Source organism: Phaseolus vulgaris, chromosome 5 (assembly GCF_051622355.1).
Source record: "Phaseolus vulgaris cultivar YP4 chromosome 5, ASM5162235v1, whole genome shotgun sequence".
NCBI lineage: Eukaryota > Viridiplantae > Streptophyta > Magnoliopsida > Fabales > Fabaceae > Phaseolus > Phaseolus vulgaris.
In genome coordinates this window covers 4,054,775-4,074,230 of record NC_143502.1, presented here as the reverse complement: position 1 = coordinate 4,074,230, position 19,456 = coordinate 4,054,775, and the positions used below count along the sequence as shown (strand labels likewise).

At 34.4% G+C, this 19,456-nt stretch overlaps 1 protein-coding gene and 1 pseudogene across 2 annotated transcripts; one reads left to right on the top strand and one right to left on the bottom strand.

Moving 5' to 3' along the window:
• Window positions 1-2,044: 2,044 nt before the first annotated feature.
• LOC137834901 (DNA-binding bromodomain-containing protein) lies at window positions 2,045-7,199 on the top strand. Of its 2 annotated transcripts, XM_068643130.2 has the most exons (4): window positions 2,045-2,352; window positions 2,493-2,967; window positions 3,077-3,815; window positions 5,864-7,199. In XM_068643130.2, the coding sequence occupies exons 2-4, from the start codon at window positions 2,585-2,587 to the stop codon at window positions 6,932-6,934; spliced, it is 2,193 nt and encodes a 730-aa protein (XP_068499231.1). In that variant the 5' UTR covers window positions 2,045-2,352; window positions 2,493-2,584; the 3' UTR covers window positions 6,935-7,199. The 2 variants fall into 2 exon arrangements, with proteins under 2 accessions (XP_068499231.1, XP_068499230.1); XM_068643129.2 differs by having other exon boundaries at window positions 2,045-2,967.
• Window positions 7,200-17,298: 10,099 nt separating this feature from the next.
• Window positions 17,299-19,218, bottom strand: LOC150027430 (DNA polymerase delta catalytic subunit pseudogene; annotated as a pseudogene).
• Window positions 19,219-19,456: the final 238 nt, after the last annotated feature.

Sequence of the window (19,456 nt, the reverse complement as noted above, 5' to 3'; positions counted from 1 at the left end):
AGTATTTAGTTTTCGCTGACGCACTTAAATACTGATGACTCAAAACAAATATCATGTTATCACTCTCACGTTTGTTTAATTATTAGTCAAATTAATATATTTAGAAAATAATTAATAAAATAGTTTTTTAAAACAATTTAATGTAAAAAAATATTTTTTAAAGATATGAATTAAATTTTAAATTAAAATTAAATTATTGTACAATTTAAGAAATAAAAATATTTTTTTAAAGTAATAATATATTAAAATAAATTACTTTACAATTATTGAAATTTAAATCAATTAATTTTGTTTTATTTATTATTTTAATATTTTTCATTTTAATTATTTATCTGAAAAGGGTAATTATGAATAAAGGAAATTATATGAAGTATTTTTGATAAAATTGACAGAATTAATTTTTTTTAGGTATTCTAACAAAATCCCACATTATTAATGGAGTAGTTGATAAATCAAATAAACACTATTGATATAAAGTTTTGAGTATTTAGAAATAGAATGACACACACTTATAAGAAAATTTGAGTAATGTACATGTTAAGGTTAGTAAGAGTCTCTCAAGGTTGACATGGAAAACAAATATGTAAATAATATAAACTTTTTTTTACACCTAAATTAATGGCTAATGAAAATGCAATCAGTGTATATGTTATACCACTTCTTTTTATGCATTTCTTTTATTCTTTAAATTATTCTCCTTTATTTCACATTTAACTGATTTTACTCCTTTGCATTTGATTTATTCTTCTCTTATTTCACTTCCCAATTTTATTTTTTTTACTTTTTTTTGATGATTTATGTAATGCGTTTATATTCACATTTTTATTACTTTAAATTTATAATTATTGTTTTTTTCAACCGAGTCATTTTTAATAAAAGGAATTGATTGATCCTACATTTTTTTTTTATTGAAACTTGTTTTTTCTTTAGTTTTTAAGGATTTTTATCATAAAATTACAAAAAATGTTAAGTTTCACTCATGTATTTATACTCAAAAGGAATACATAGTAATTTCTCTTTTTTTTTTAAGAAGTAAGAGCACGGTGATATAATAATTTCTGACACTAAAGTGAGCTAACAAATTGACAATTAGGGTTTTAATGGTTTCGATTAAAGAAATGTTAATACATTCTATTTAATACTACAAATTACTATTTTTAAAAAAATATTGCCATGATTTTAATTGAACCTATTTACATTTGTTTCTTAATCAACGTCCTAAAATTTCTATTAATTTCATGACAAAATTAAAAAATAGGAATTAAATGAAAACTCTAAACACTTGTTGAAGTAATCAACTTAATTTAAACATAAAGTAAGCATATTAATTATTGAAAAAAATAATAAATAATATTATATTATATATATACACGCACACTTTATCAATAATAATAATAAGAACATACACACTTTATGAGCTGGGCAACATTAATGGCAATAAATTATAATGAATTTAATATTAATAAGACACTTTTGTTTTCAAAACAATAACCACACATAAAAGAAAATGGCAAATTCTTCCTCTACCATATCAATTTTTTAAATTTCCAAAACTACCTTTATTTCAAATTAAAAAATTCAAAATAATAATTATAATTGAGAAATAAAAAAATACATACTGGAAAAAAATTCTGAACACAAAACTAAAAATACATTCTTGATAAAAAAATTTCAGAATTCAAAAATATGTTCCAAAAATTAAAATCCAAAATATTTCGGATAAATTTTTCAAAAATATTTTTTCACAATTTTGTGTAAAGTTATTTTCATCATTTAAAAGGGGTATTTTTATTATTTTCTAGAACTGATTGAGTGCATGCTGGAATTGATATGGTAGAGGGAGAAATTGCCAAAGAAAATTCATCCACTTGTAAATGTTTTCTTCTCTCTCTGCCATGAACAATTTATTTTTTTGAAGTTATTGGAACAGAGAATGATAGAACTTAAATTACAATTGGGCTTTACACGCTTTGGTCCAAGTACGTGAGATTGGGCCACTAAGCAGTAGAAAACGGGTAAAGAGTCCAATTTGAAGGAGAAGGAGTGGGGGAAATTGGCGATTCAATTTGAAGGGTCAGTGTCGCAAGTAGAAAGCAAAAGTCTCTCACAACTCAATATTGAGTGCTTCATTGAAGTAATGTTGAGGATAAGTAAGGCCCGTGGAGCGAAGACGTTAGTGCACAGTGTTGGTTTGGTACGTTACGATTCACAATCTCGAACATTCACACACACAAACACAAAACGCAACAGCACCACGCCCAAAACCCCAGCCCCAAGCTATGAGATGATGAACATGGAAGAATTTTGTCAACCAAAATCCAGAGACTCATCGCGCAGGAGCGAATAAGAGAGGTTTGTTAGGAGCCTTAAACCAAAGAAAAAGCAAGAAAAAACCCTAATGCTAGGTTTTAATTTTTATTTAATTAAAGTTAATTTAGTTTTTCAATATAAATATTATTTAAAAAATAATAATTAAGGGATTGGATTTGAAGAGGTGTGAGAAGAGGAGGCGGGTGTTGGAAAGAACCAGTTTATGGTTAAACCAGAACATATTTTTCTTTTTCTTTCATCTTCCTCGTAGCGTATGGAAAACCACCAAAACCACAAGGCAGAGCCAGAACCTGACAGAGACAAGAACCACCACCATAGCCAGGCCTGGGGCACGTGGGAGGAGTTGTTGCTAGCGTTTGCCGTCAACCGCCATGGCTCCAAGGACTGGGACACCGTCGCCATGGAGGTTCAGTCGCGCGCCACGCGCCTCCTCGCCACGGCGCGCCACTGCGAGCAGAAATTTCACGATCTCAGCCGCCGATTCGCCGACCAATGCAACGACGGCGTTACGCCGCCGCAACAGAACGGCGCCGCCGACGGCGACAACTCCGATCACGTCCCGTGGTTAGACGAATTGCGGAAACTCCGAGTCGCCGAGCTCCGCCGCGACGTCCAGCGGAGCGACGTTTCCATTCTGTAAATCTCCTAAATTCTCCTGATAATATTTTATTCTTTTTAGGTTTTAGATCTAATTTACCTTTTTCTTTAATTTCTTTTTTCTGGTTCGTTTTTTTTATATATCAAGGTCGCTGCAGTTGGAGGTGAAGAGGCTGGAGGAGGAGAAAACGAAAGAGAATGACTGTAAAGACGACAAGAAACCAGATCTGGCGGTTTCCGGCGAAGCGCGGGCGGAAAACGACAAAACCGGCGGAGAAGTTGAGGAGGCTGGACCGGCGAATTCCGAACCGGAGAGAACCGCGAACGCTGGGAAGATGTTGCCAACAACGGGCGACGAATCGGACCGGGAGAATCAGTCAGTTAACGAGTCTAACTCAACCGGTTCGAGGTTTGATAAAACCGGGGAAGGTGAAGCAAAGTTAAAAGTCGAACCGGATCCGGTTCAGACCGGTTCGAAAGAACCGGACCCGGTTGCGAGGAAGGGAAAGCCGGTTGGGGAGGAGTCTAATAACGGAAGCTACGATGCGTTAGCGAAGGTGCCAACGTGTGAGTCGGTGCCTCCGAGTGACGAGAGGAAGGTGGAGCAGGACGATGACTCGTCTGAGTTGCACGACTCGGTGGCTCACTCTGGAGAGGGAGGGACGAGGGAGAGCAGCGAGGTGCAGAGCTCAGCCAGCTTGACGAGGAAGAGGAAGACGCGGCGGAGAAAAGAGGTTTCCGGCAGCGACGGTCGTGGAGGTGGGACCTCCACACCGCCGGAGAACGACGAGGTGGCGATGGTTAAATCAGAACCGTTGGTTGGGGTTTTGGAGTTGATCAAGGGGCACGAGCACAGCTCATTCTTCGAGCGCCGTCTTGAAAGCCAGGTATTCCATCTACTCCTTTCGCGTGGATAAAACCGGTATTTCACCCTCTTTTCAAATTTTAAAAAATAATAATGATAATCTCTTATTCTATTATTAAAGCAAATTACTTTTTAAAAAACATGCATGCACGTTGAAAAATATACCTATACAATTTTCTTATGCTTAAAATAATAATTAAACAAAAGAAATTAAACGAGTTATTTAAAAAAATAACAGATTGCAAAATTTAATTGCAAGCAAGAAGCGGATACGTTCTTAAAATCGTGACTGTCCAACGAAAGGGGACCACTGTTGAAACAGATTGGTTTTTTATGGGCACGGAGTTTGTGAATAAAAGAGCGAATCGATAATAAAAATCGAAAGAACGTGAAAAATTATCAGTTTTATTATAGGGGAAAAAATGAAGGAGGATCCATTTCTATTTCTAGTTTGTAGTTATAAGGACTAAAGTGAAGTTAGAGATTTGATGGCTTCTTACCGCCAAAAATGGTAGGTGCGCATGACACATGGCCATGTTCGTATTGTTTCATGGCACTTATTTTAAGAAAGAGATCAATTTTCAATATCGTTGATTAACTATGTCAGAAGGTAAAATTAATTACATTATTTGGATAAATAATTTTATAAATTTTTTGTACACTCGCAAGTTATTATGAAAATAGTAAGTATAAAATCTAAAGCTAACGGGATGCGTAAAGTGTCTTGATGTGAAACATGCAAGCTTTTTAATTTCGAATATGTTTATTTTAAGATCTCATTATCCTAGGGCCAAAATAGTATCACTAAGGCCAATTTACGTAATTTTCTCCCACGAGAAAATTGCTTTATTTTACCCTAATTTGGGGAAAGAAAGTCCATATTATGGTTTAGTAGTAGTGCACATGCAGTTTTGTGAGCCCAGTGTTGAGTGCGTTTGCATGCAACGTGCTCACAATTGTTTTTAGACCGAATCGGCCTAAGCCCACTACTAGAAGAGCTTTTTGGGCTATATCTTATTCACTACGACCCAAAATAAACCACTTGACCAAGACCAAGCTTATTTTAATTATTATTATTGTTAAACTTTTCTTTTTTCGTTCCCTTTTCTTGCGCCCATGCTTCGCGGCGGTGACGTGTTTGTTCATGAGTCATAGTCATCCAACTGTGTTTTCTCAGAATATTAAATTTGAATACTTTCTGTTTTTAAGAGTAAACTTGTTTATTCCAAAATATTCCCCAGTGAACGTATTTTTTTCTTCTTATATATAAATATATATAAACAAGTTATTTTTTTGCATTTTTCTCACTGTTTACCTTTTTTTTCTAATAATCTATTTTCTTTTATTATATATTTATGAATAAGGAATTATTTTAACTATTAAGTATTTTGTTGACAGATAAAGTAATAATTTTTTAATAATATTTATTTGTCCATTTAGAATGCATATATAAGAAATTAGATATAATTAATATTTCATTAAATAACTATAATCAGTTTAATGTTCTTTGTCTAATCGAATATGTGAATTGGATTGGACGGGACGGGAATGTTACCGTATTGGCACTAAGCTGTTGATGTTTGGATTTGATAATAAAAAGGAAAATGTGTACGGTAGTGGAAATACGTATGGGCCCTAGCTTTTTGTGCTCTTTTCCCTCTTTCTTCCTGTGCTCGTCCTTTCACGTTGAAACAGCAAAAGCGCGGTCTTAGATGTGTGCGCCCTCTCATGGTTATTTTAAAGATCTTTTTAATGTTAAATACATCCAAAAATTATTTGCAACTAATCAAATGTTTTATCTATATTATAATAATTCAAGTTTTGATCTGACCAAACCGTTAGAACTTAGAGACTCGGATATGTTTTTTCCATGAGTGGACACTATTTGTACACGTGTGCTATAAAAAAAAATGAGTATTTGTACATGTGCTCGAAAAACCCAATGATTTTGCTGGATAAAATAAATTCCTGTTCGCATCTTAAAAATTTAACCATGAATGAATATCAGATGTTGGTTCGTGCAATTATGACAATATAGTGAACATATTTTGGTGTGGTCTCTTGTGGCAGCTGGAGTCGGACAGATACAAAGATATAGTGAAACAGCCTCTGGACCTGGAAACCATACAATTAAGAATCCAGAAAGGTCAGTATTCCTCGTGCACCAGTGCATTCTTCCGCGATCTCCTCCTCCTTTTCACCAATGCCACCGTGATCTTCCCCTATGACTCTCCGGAGTCACAGGCGGCACGGCAGCTGCACCGCCTTGTCACCACCGAGATGAAGAACTACGGCCAAGCACAGTCCGACCCTATTCCCCGGAAGAACGATTCACTCCCTCCAAACGTACCATTAGCCAAACCAGATTCTCTCTTTTCCAAGAACAAAGCCTCTGGTCCTATATTGGTTTGCCGCAAACGCAGTTCAATGTCAGCGAAACCTTCCTCGACCACTTTTGGTCAAAAGGGGGTTGACCAACCCGTCTTCAATGACAAGAAGGAAAGGCCATCCTCTGATTCAAAACCTCCCATGAAACCTTCTTCTTCTGATACAGACGAGGAGGAGCCTCCCAAGGCCAAGGAAAAGCCTGTCACTGGAGCGAGAAGCCTTAGAAGGAGCAACAAGAACCTCAACAATAAGAAACTTTCCTCTAACTCCACTCCTAAGGCAGGATCCTCCGGTAACAAGCCATCTGAAACCCCTAAACCAGAGAAGAGCAAAGCAGAAGGAGGGCCTGACAAGAAGAGGAATGCTGCTGCAGATTTCTTGAAGCGGATAAAGCGTAATACCTCAGTGGAAGCAGTGAAGGGTGGTAGCGGTGGTGGTGGTGGAGGAGGAGGAAGTAGTAGCAGCAGCAAGGGAGGTGGAGGTGGTGTTGGTGTGAAAGAGCAGAAGAAAATAGTGAATAATGGAAAGGGGGATAAAGGGAAAGAAAGGGCATCAAGGCATAGTGGTGGAGGGGGATCAGCGTCTGGGGATAAAAGGAATAAGAACATTGAGAACAACTCTCAGTCGAAGAGGAGTGTAGGTAGACCTCCAAAGAAGGTAGTGGAGACAAATGCAGGAAGTTCAAAGCGTGGGAGGGAAAATAGTGCTAGTGCTGGCAAGGATAAGCGACCCAAGAAACGTTCCAAGAAATGATTCTAGTTACATAGTTAGCCTCTCTTCTCCTTCCTCTCCTCTGTATATTATTATTTATTATTATTATTATTATTAATATCATTATTATTTTATCTTGAAAGCATGGGTTTCTTTCTTTGTTTTATACTGCTAATTTATTGATCAGCTGTAGCCTGTAGTCAGTTGCCCGGTACATGTAACAGTATTTTGATTTGTAACAACATTGTCCTTTCGCGGACTGCTTTTCTTGATTTTTTGGTTTAACAGGAAAGCATAGTCAGTGCCAGGTGCTTGTGCTCGTTTTCCCTTTCTTTTCGATAAACCCACTTCATTTCCATATGATTTTGGTGTTTTGTTTTTATTTCTTACAATAACCAATATTGCTTTTATCAAATTAACAAAATTATAAATGTGTTACATATTTATATTAGTAGTAGAAACGTGTGTGTATATATATATTTGGAACTTGTTCCTCTCCAAGATTTTAAATTCCCAATTTGATGAAGTTATGATTTAGAATCCCACTATCATTTTTTTATTCAACGGGCAACCCTATTTGTCAAAAAGCTCATCCACACCACCGTTCTCTTTGTTCCCCCAAAAGCCTCGTGCTCTAGCTCTTAAAAGGGCCACATCTTCACCCAAACTAAATCTCCATTTCACATATGGGTGGGTCAGGTATTATTATTCACGAATTCTCTAATTTATGGTTCAGATTGAAAAAGTAAGAAATGTAAAATAAGTATGTTAAACCAAAATAGCAAAAGTAAGACTAAAAGAATAACTATAAAGAGATTACTAAAATGTAAAATGAAAAATATTTAAATGGATGGAAAGCGGTAAATTGACTCGAAATTTTTTGAACAGAAGAATGAATATATCAAAATTCAAGTAAATGAGATGCAAATGAACATGAAATAAAGTAGAAGAGTATAAAGAATCAAGAGTGATAACATAAAGACGGTGATAAGATAGATAGTAATTGCATTTTTATTAGCTATGACCACAGGTGTTACGAAAATTTATAATATTTGTGTAATATGCTTTTCAAATTGTTTTTGTATGGGTTAGGAAGGTGTTTTCGTGTGGATATTTTCTTATGTGCATCTTCTATATGAATTCGATCTTTAGTCTACCGTCTCTCCTAGGTCTCAGCCTCCAGCCTCAGTTAGAGTTGATGATATCTGCAAAAGGTACTTCAACGCTCACGTCAGTATTTGGTTATCAGTGGTTGGAGTAATAAATGCCACTAGAATGCGTACATTTGTCTTGTCTTGGAGTGTATATTTATAATGTCAACATGAGTCTTTAATATTGTGTCCCATTTACTAAGTTAATCATAGTATTAGATAGCTATTTTGTCCAGTGATTATGTTAAACATGTTATTCATGAGTACTTCTCAATTTTTTGAGATGTATTAAACTATAGAGGATTCAGCTATACCATGGGGGTATCCAGTGAAGTATACGAACAATACACAAATCAATACTATCATGAGTACTTTTATTTATAAACACTTGTCTATAGTTACTACAAATGGATATATGATATTTTAAATTTATACTCTAAGTCAATAAATATAATTTACAAATGATATGTTATTATTATTTTTTCTAAATATAAGATAGTTACACTTATTCAAAAGTTATTTGTCTTGTTATTTTCTCAACGATTTTATTGATGATGTAACTTATTAGTGAAAATCTTAAACAATTTGTTCAAAAAAAATCTACTATTGACACTTTGACATAGTCCTTTCTTGAATTTGAAGAGTTTATCAATTCATGAAAGGATTTGGAACTAAAATCTTCGTCCAAAGAACCTAAGAGTCTCTTGGCCTTGGAGAAAATAAGGATAAAATCAAAATCAAAATGAACAAGGTGAAGAAGTACCATAAACACATCACATTGATAAAACAAAAGTGTATTGTTGATTCTTGAAGAAACTCTCTATTACACTCTTAAAATACTTAAAATCTCACAAAATAATTTTTTTATTAATCTCAAATGTGTTTTGTACATGAGAGAGATTCTATTAATATGAAGATGTATGTTCAAGAAGCGTCCTAAGATGGATTAAAAAAAGAAAAACAAATCAACCAAGGATAATAAATCTCTTGATGGTTGAAAATGACATTCATGATAATTCCAACTTTCTTATTAATGAAGTAGTTATATTTATATACTATCTTAACCACCAAGTAGTTAAGTTGCTTATATCTTTTATTCATTTCATTTTAGAAGAAAATAAATAAATCTTGGAGAGGTGTAGAATACTTTTGTACATGGAGAGGTGTCAAATACTCATGTTAGTGAAGACTCTTAAGTGGTTGCTTGAGAAGACTGGACGCAGCCTTTGTTGTTGGGTGAATCAATATAAATCTTGTACCTATTTCTCTCTCTCTCTCTCTCTATATATATATATATATTATATATATATATATATACACACAGATATATATTGTTAGATGTTGTGTTTACTTTGTTTTTTCAAATGTGTGATTTGAGTTCAAGCTTTATTCAACCCCCTCCCCCTTTTCTTGAACCAACTATGTCTACATATATTTTTTTGTTAATACATGAGAAATATATGGAAAAGAATTCAGGGAATGGTATCATATGATAGGTTGTTCTAAAGTTTAAAATTTAGGGTGTATTTGAGACTTGAAATCCAACAGAAAATGGTAACTTACCATAATATGTCAATGAACACATACATATTGTCATCACAAAAAAACAATTAATACACACTTAAGGGAGGACAAAAAAAATGCAATAATGAAGGTTACAAATGGATATTCAAAATAAAAATATAATGTTAATGGAACAATTGAAAGGTATAAAACAAGGCTAGTAACAAAGGGATACACACAAATATACGACATTGACTACCTTGATATTTTCTTTCCGGTAGCAAAGATGACCACCATAAGGTTGCTTCTTTCTCTAATTTTTATCTATAATTGGAAATTGAAACAATTAGGCATAAATAATGTCTTTTTACATGGAGAGTTTAAAGAAGATGTATACATGGTTGCTCCTCCTGGATTGACTTGTATTCAACCAGAACAAGTTTGTAAATTAAAAAATGCTTTATATGGCCTTAAGCAAGCCAAGAGAGAGTGGTTTGCCAAAATGTTATCCTTTTTGCTTTCTATGGATATACTCAATCTATGAATGATCATTCCTTCTTCATTAATTCTTCTAAAGGATCTTTTACAGCATTAGAGATTTAAGATATTTTCTTGGTCTTGAAATAGAAAGTAAGAAAAGGGTAATGATGAATCAAAGGAAATATGCACTGGAATTGTTAATAGATACAGGTCTTGTAGCTTGCAAACCTGCACTTACTCCAATTAATAATCATGCAAAATCATTATCTACTAGAGTGGTCCTTTCACAGGTGTTCAAGCCTATAAAATATTGATTAGAAGACTTATGTATCTTAGTAATACCCGACCTTACATAACTTTTTTCTGCACAACAACTTTCTCAATTTCTTGCTAAGCCTGCAATTTCTCACTATAATGTAGCAATTAGAATTCTTAGATATATTAAAGGACCTCTTGTTAATATATTTAATTTTCTATTTTAAATTATTGGGCTTTGTTTGTTTGACCCAACTTTCCTTTTTCTGTTTCAGCTAGGTCTTAATCTTTTTCTTATATATACACCATGTATTTTACTCTCTAATATACAAGTGAATAAAAGTTTATTTTATATTTATTTTTCTCTACAATTAGGGTTCATCAAAACCTCTCTTTCTTCATTACGATCACGTGCGATTACGTACGCTACATTAAAGCATCACATCAGACAAGGAATATTCATCTTCATTTACTGTAATATGGTATCAGAGCTCTTCGAATGAAGAGTTCTGCTGCGCTTCTCTCTGATTTTTATTTCCCGCTTTGCTGTTCTTGGTTTTTTTTGTTTTTTTTGTTTTTTTTTCTGTTCTCTTTCAAAATCTTGATTGGTTTTAAAAATCTTTTAGGCGATGTTTAATGAAAACCCTAGTCTTCATAGTCTTAATAGTAGTCACACTATTACATGCAATTTTTGTGGTAAATATGGTCATACTAAAGCTGTTTGTTTTCGCAAAGTGGGTTTTCCTTCTGGTAATGTTAAAACCTCAAAGTTTTCTTTTACTAGAAAAGTCTGCACTTTTTGTAATCGTCTTGGCCACACTGTTGACACCTGTTATAAAAAGCATGGGTTCCCTCCTGGCTACAAATTCACCAATTGGACATCCCAAGCCAATAATGTGATTACTACTGACACTTTTTCTGAGCTTTTTCCTAAAGAATAGGATGTAAAGAGGATTCAACTTACATCACAACAGTGCCAATTCCTTACCAACATTTTGCGTCAGCAAAACCTTGAGGATCCTGCCCCTCACACTCAAATTAATCAAGTCGGCACCATCTCTACGGATGAAATCCCCAATACTGAGCATTCTTCAAGAGGTAAGTTTCTCTCTTCACTATCTTCTATAAAAGAATCTTGGATTATTGATTCTGGTGCCACTGATCATGTTTGTCACAATTTGAACGTTTTTACTACTTATACTAAAATTAAACCTGTCTTAATTAGTCTTCCAAATGACCAAACTGTTTATGCCACATATTCTGGTTTAGTACGTTTTTCTGATCAGTTTTATTTGTCTGATGTGTTATACGTGCCTCATTTTCAATTAAACTTAATATCTGTTTCTAAACTCACACACCAACTTAAATGCACTTTAACTTTCACTTCAACCCACTGCATTATACAAGACAATCTCACTCAAGAGAGGATTGGTATAGTTAAAGCCACCGCTGGCTTGTACCTTGTCACTACCTTGCCTGCTTCTAGTCATTCTAAACCCCATTGTTTTGCTCCTTTTATTAATTGTAATATCACAGACAAAACACTATGGCATTATAGACTAGGACACCCTTCACATGAAAGATTACATGTCTTAAGCAAACAATACTCTTTTATTACTGTTGATACTCATCATGTATGTGACACTTGTAGTCGTGCAAAACAGAGAAAACTTCCTTTCACTTTAAGTAATACTGTTATCTCTGCTATTTTTGATCTTGTACACTTTGATATTTGGGGACCATGTTCCATAATTTCTATGCAAGGTTTTCGTTATTTCTTGACTATTGTTGATGATTACTCGCGTTATACTTGGGTTATTCTGCTACATAACAAATCTGAAGTGCGTCAACACATCATTAACTTCACTGTTTTCGTTCAAAATCATTTCAAAACTAATATCAAAATGATTCGTACTGACAATGGTGTTGAGTTTGCTATGTCAAATTTTTATGCTTCAAAGGGAATTATACATCAAAAATCTTGTGTTGAAACACCACAACAAAATGGCATTGTAGAACGTAAACATCAACACATACTAAATGTAACCCGGGCTTTACTTTTTCAAGCAAATCTTCCTCCTATTTTTTGGGAATTTGCTGTAAATCATGTTGTTTTCTTAATAAATGTTATTCCTACTCCATTACTTGATAACATCACTCCTCATGAAAAGTTGTTTGGAAAACTATATGACATTTCCTTTCTAAAAGTGTTTGGTTGTCTCTGTTATGCTAGTACCATTACTGCACATAGGAAAAAATTAGATGATAGATCTATCAAAGGTATTTTTCTTGGCTTCCCGCAAAATACAAAAGGTTATATTATCTTAAATTTAAAGTTTCATAGCATAGAGATATCAAAACATGTAATCTTTCAAGAAAACCACTTTCCATATAAATTGGACAGTGGCTTGCCTAAGGACCCTAACACTTTATCTCTCCCTATTTCTAATGCATATAATTCTGCTTTTAATTTTTTTTCTGATACTGCACCTCCTGTCGAGCCATGTGCCTCTACTCCTGCACCCAATACTGTTCCTCCACCTGCCTCATTATCCTATGATCTTCCAACAAATAGTGCCTCTGCTCCTGCATCCAACATTGCACCTCCATCAGAATTATCACCACCTGCATCTTCAGGAAGCATCTCACCCCAATTTCCAAGAAGATCAGCTCGTCCTCACCGACAACCTGCCTATCTTGCAGATTTCCACACTGCAACCAACACTGTAAGTAGTAGATATCCTATTCATAATTACTTGTCTTACAATTCCTTATCTTCCAATTTTAGAAATGTTATTTCCTCTATCAATTATCATCCTGAACCTCGGACATATAACGAAGTCTCCAAACATGCTTCTTGGCAATCTGCCATGCAAGATGAGCTTCAAGCTCTTGCTGCTAACAATACTTGGAAACTTACCCCTCTCCCTCCAGGAAAGAAAACTATTGGTTGTAAATGGGTATATAAAATCAAATACCATTCTGATGGCACTGTTGAGCGCTACAAAGCTAGAGTTGTTGCCAAAGGGTTTACCCAACTTGAAGGACTTGATTTCTTAGACACTTTTGCACTTGTTGCTAAACTCACTACCCTCCGCCTTCTGCTTGCTATTGCCACTACCAAAAATTGGATTTTAAAACAACTTGATGTCAATAATGCATTTCTTCATGGTGATCTCCATGAAGAGATATACATGACCCCCCCACCTGGCCTCTCTCTTCCTTCTCCCCAGCATGTTTGCAAGCTTCAACGGTCTTTGTATGGCCTTCGTCAAGCTGGTCGCCAATGGTATGCCAAACTTTCTACTTTTCTTTTATCAAATAATTACTCTATTTCTGTTGTTGATCACTCTCTTTTTCTTAAATATAATAATGATAAACTCACTGTTATTCTTGTTTATGTTGATGACTTGCTCTTAACTGGTGATGACACAGAGGAAATCAATACAATTACTGCATCCCTTCACCATCACTTCAAGATAAAAAATTTAGGTAATCTCACTTACTTTTTGGGACTGGAAATTGCTCGCAACAGTACTGGTCTTCATTTAAGTCAACGCAAGTATACTCTTGATCTCCTTCAAGAAACTGGCATGCTTGACTCTGCACCTGTGGCCACTCCTATGACTCACACCTCCCATCTCTCTCCCGACCAAGGCTCACCTCTCGATGTTGATGCCACTTCTCAATACAGAAGACTCCTTGGACGTCTAATTTACTTAACCAACACACAACCAGACATCGCCTTCGCTGTCCACAATTTAAGCCAATTCATATCTGCACGCACAACTCATCATCAGCAAGTTGTCTCATGTCTTTTGCGTTACCTCAAGGGCACCCCTGGTGAAGGACTATATTTTTCTCACACTAGTTCACTTCACCTTTGTGGTTTTAGTGACTCTGACTGGGCAACATGTCCTACCACACGCAAATCTGTCACTGGATATTCCATCTACTTAGGAGACTCCCTAATATCATGGAAATCAAAGAAGCAGTCAACTATCTCCCGCAACTCCTCTGAAGCCGAGTATAGAGCCCTTGCCACCACCACATGTGAGTTACAATGGTTGTCTTACCTCCTTCAGGATTTACATCTTCCTCTCTCCCAGCCTGCAACCATGTACTGTGACAACAAATATGCCCTTCAAATAGCTTCCAATCAAGTTTTTCATGAACTAACCAAGCATATCGAAATTGATTGCCACCTAGTTCGTGAAAAACTTAACTCTGGTCTCCTCAAACTACTACCCATTACTTCTGCAATGCAAGTTGCTGACATATTCACCAAGCCCCTTGCTTCCGCACAATTCTCTACTCTCAAATCCAAGCTGGGCCTGACAAATATCTACTCCCCATCTTGAGGGGGTGTTAATATATTTAATTTTCTATTTTAAATTATTGAGCTTTGTTTGTTTAACCCAACTTTCCTTTTTCTGTTTCAGCTAGGTCTTAATCTTTTTCTTATATATGCACCATGTATTTTACTCTCTAATATACAAGTGAATAAAAGTTTCTTTTATATTTATTTTTCTCTACAATTAGGGTTCATCAAAACCTCTCTTTCTTCATTACGATTACGTGCGATTACGTAAGCTACATTAAAGCATCACATCAGACAAGGAATATTCATCTTTATCTACTGTAATACCTCTGAGTCTTGGTTTATTTTTCCCTTCCAACATTTATGCTCATTTAAAACCTTTTGTGATAGTGATTGGGGCACATGTAGTGATTCAAGACAATCAGTGACTGGTTTTAGTGTGTATGTTCAAAATTTCCTCATATCTTGGAAATCAAAGAAGCAAGGAACAATGTCAAAGAATTCCTGTGAAGTTGAATACAGGGAATGACCACACTGTTACATGTGAAATTGAATGCTTAACATATCTTCTTCAAGATTTCAAAGTTACTTTTGAACAACCATCTCTTTTATACCATGACAATGAATTAACAAGATATATTGCAACAAATTCAGTGTTTCATGAGCATACGAAACACATGAAATAGATTATCACATTATTAGGAAAAATTGAAGATTCTCATACATTTGCTTCCCATATCTACCACAGAGCAACTGACTGACATTTATACCAAAGTCTTAAGTCCTCGATCTTTGGATCTCATCAATATTTGCTCCCCAGCTTGTGGGGGGCTAAGAAAAGATATGGATACAAGGCTTCTAGAATGAAGCTACTATTAATTTTGTCTTTTCTAATTCTTAGTTGTTTCTCTTAGTACATATGTCTAGTCTTTATTTTGTCTTTTCTTATTTTAGCTTTTATTGACTCTTTATTTTACATGTTGTCTCTTTAGATAGACCTAGAATGAGTGTACTGCTTATATATATTTACCCTCTTTGCTTTGATTTAAATAAGAAAAATAAAATAGAAGAAATAGTTTTTCTCATATTCTTTGTCTTTCCTTTTTATCTTTGTTTATCTCAGTTTTTTTTTATAATATACAATTTAAAAGTGACATTAGAAGGTTTGGAAAAAATGTGTGCGATTCTAGGCCTTCAAATCAATCGTCGAGAAAGAAATCAATGCAAAAATGTTAAGGGATATTTGCTTTAAAGCATGGTTGGGATTTGAATTTATAGATGGGAAAATCTCTTTGCATCGCCTCATTCTTTTTTTTGTCCCCTCCAATAACATGTTACTTGGTGAAGCAAACCTAAACCTGTCTGCATTATTATGAAAGAACTTTTGGATTGCACAATCTAAAAATTAAAATTGACTTTCAAAATGTATAATTTGAAAGAAAAAAAATGACTTATAAATTATACAGTTTAAAAGTCAAAATCCTTAACATGGTTTTAACTTTTAAATTATACATTCTAAATATATTCATTTTTCATGATGGGTTGCATAATTTAGAATATCAACAAATTGCACAATTTCAGATGAGCTCAAACTCATAAACCCACACTGCTGAAAAGAAAAAACCAAAGCCCAAACAATTTCTCCCCTTAGTGTAGTTCAATAGTGTCAAAATTCATCTCTCAATACCTGCACTTCCTTCGTGAGCTCTCCAGACCAACCAGAGAAAAAATCAAGAATGATGTCCATTGCCATATAATAGTAGAAGAGTAATTTGGATATTTTGAAATTTATGGGGTGTTGAGGGAAGTTATGGGGGTGCGAAAAGAAACACCCCCAATGAAATCCATATTGGGCCTAGACATTCTGCATTTGGTGGACTTAGGTACCGAGAATTTCCAATATTATCCAAAATTTATAATAAACTTCTGAAATACTGCACAATAAGAATTTCTACTATGAAAAAACATTTTCAGAAAATTTAAAATATATTTTGTAATACTTATTCTAAAAACATAAAATTTTGAGAGCATCCAAAATGGAGTCCAGATTCGCTGGTAGGTATGTTGTGTTTTCAAAATACATTGATTTTAATAAATTAAAAGGCTTTTAATATATCTTAAAATATCAAAATAAATATATTCTGAAGATACATTACAAGGACAACACCAAAATCTCAGCTGAAAAAGCTGAAAAAAGTTCTTTACGACAAGTTTTTGTTTGGCAAGGATGAGACCTAGGGAATGTTGCATGCGTGTGTGATGATTCATATATCATTTTACATGTTATCTTATTTGTGGTGTGGGGTGAAACAGATTCACTTCATTCTTCATAGGTTCATGTTTTAGGATCTGTTTTGTTTCCATTAATAGATTAAAAAAAAGTGTTTCACGAACTCACCGTTGAGCCAGCCAATTAATGATGCTTGTTTATTTCATTCAAACAAAAGAATATGTTTGAAACATGTCTGGTTTCTGTCTAAATCTTGCTAAATTTAATTTCCCACAAAACCCACAACTTTTTATTTGTTTTATTTAAAGAAAGAAATAAAAACTTGCTGCTATCAAAAGTAGGTATCATTTTGTTGCATTAATTATGGTAGGTGTAACAAATTTCAGAACTGTCCATTACCTAGCTACTTTGACTTGAGGAAGAAAACAACTACAATCACTCAATAAATATGAACAGACAGTATAGCTCATTTTTGCTTTTCAGTATAGCTCAGTTTCCATTCCTTTGCAATGTGAACAGACAGTGTGATGATCCTTGCCTACTACAGCTTTACAGCCAATGCAGGTAAGCTGTTTGACAAATTTCAATGTGCTATTGTTTGATTGAGTAGAAATTGAAATAGATCTTGTATGATCTCCATGGAAAAGTTCTCTGCTAGCATTCGGGATAATTGGCTCAAAAATTCTCAGAATCGGCTTGCTAATTTGATTCTCAAGATAGTATTTAGTATCTATAGGTATGTTGTTCTCTAGAACATGCCTTTACTTTGTACTTATCTTGGGTCTTTGTTAAACACTTTGTAATAACCAGAAGAGATAAATCCATTGGATTCATGAAAAGATCTGAAATTGTGTTCTTGACATACTCGATAGCTCCCTTAGTGTCCTTGTCAATCAGTATTTTGTGAAGACAATCATTCACCAGATTTTTCACCAACAAACAATTGTCTCTTCGAACTGTTTCAATACCTTTAGTGTCCATTTTGTCAAAGTTGTCTGGTTTTGTCCAAAGCAAACCAGCATATTTCTTCTTGCTAATCAATAGATATGGAAATAAACCTTCTCAAATTCTAGTTTGATGGGTTTTGTGAAAGTTTCACTTATATATTCGGCAGCTTCTCTCCCCAAGTTCATAGCCTGTTCTACAGCAGAAACACCCTCTTCTGCATCAGAAACACCAAATTGTACCATGACTGAATCTGTGTCTCCATATATTACCTCAGCATTGTGTTTATAGCCATTAAGTGTTCTAAATTTATCTTCCACAAGTTTTTTTGTGTGCTCAATCATCTGTCGACCATAGCTTGTTACAGTCGATGATATCTCCAAAGATGGTAACTGACCAATGGTAGCCCCAGTAAAGCCATACACAGAATTTGCACTAATTTTCAGGGCCAGCTGCCTTCCATCTAGCACTGCCCTCTCCAGGGGATCCTTTGCCTCCTGTAAGTCTGCTTTTGCCCTTTTTCGGGCTGTTAATAGCTCTTCAAGTATTTCAGCAAGTATTCCCTTCTGCAGATGGAGTTCTGTTCACGGACTCTGGAGGGTTCAGAAGTCAGCAGAGTGCAATTACATAAATTATAGGCCATCATAATAGATGGATACAGGGATGCAAAATCTAACGTAGCAATTGGTTTTTCACAAAATCCAGCCTTTGCCTCCAATACTGTGGCACCTTCAAATGTTCCTTGTTCGGACCCAACCTGTTTGACATTAGGAATGACCAGATTCTTCTGTCTTGTCTTCCTAAGAAGTTGTGAAAGTACCTTAATGCTTTGGCCTCTGGAAAGTAGAAAGGAAATTGGAACACCTGTTACTCGAACCATCTCCACATAGTTGTAAATCAACATCAATTTATCCAAAAGCCGCTGAGGGAGATATGTCTCGGACACTTCTCTTAAACTGCATCCGGACACACGTATCGGTGTCGACACTCATACGACATTCGTAGGACACTTATCGGTGAAGTGTTCAATTCAAAAAATATTTGTTGAATTTTTCAAAATTCTAACATGGTTCTAACACAATTTTAAAAGGTATAAATCGAATAATTTTCTAAAAACTCAAATTTATTGTATAAATTTTTATTATGATTATAAAAATAAGGAACAAATTCTTTTGAACCAGTCATGAAAAATATCTTCCAGCTTCCAAAAGAATTTGAAACATACTTTTGCACATAAATATCTATTTTTAATTTATATAATTCAAAATTATATAATATATAAATCATGGTCCCGATCTAATTTTTCCGTATTCGTATCGGTATTCGTATTTGTATACATAGTGGCTGGAATTTCAATCCAATTTCCACCTAGTATGTTGCAATCAATCATGAAGCGTAGGGCAAAAAGTACATTGCTTTCATAAGTCAAGAAGCTCTTCATTCCCAGAAGTTAGTTCCATTCATTATTGGTCCGTAGGATGAATTTAAATCATGATAAAACAGATTGAAAATCTTGACCCGTTTCACCAAATGGTACATCAGGGATGATTCACCAACTTTTTCTAATTTTTATATTTTAAATTTTGTATTTTTAAATTTATATATATAACACTTAGTCATATAATTATTTTTTTAATTTTTAGTTAATTAATATATTTAATTAGATAAATTAAAACAAT

Coding starts and splice junctions, on each gene's coding strand:
- LOC137834901 (XM_068643130.2), top strand. CDS start 2,585: ATGGAAAACCACCAAAACCACAAGGCAGAGCCAGAACCTGACAGAGAC. Junction 2,968..3,076: donor CGGAGCGACGTTTCCATTCT/GTAAATCTCCTA, acceptor TTATATATCAAG/GTCGCTGCAGTTGGAGGTGA. Junction 3,816..5,863: donor AGCGCCGTCTTGAAAGCCAG/GTATTCCATCTA, acceptor CTCTTGTGGCAG/CTGGAGTCGGACAGATACAA.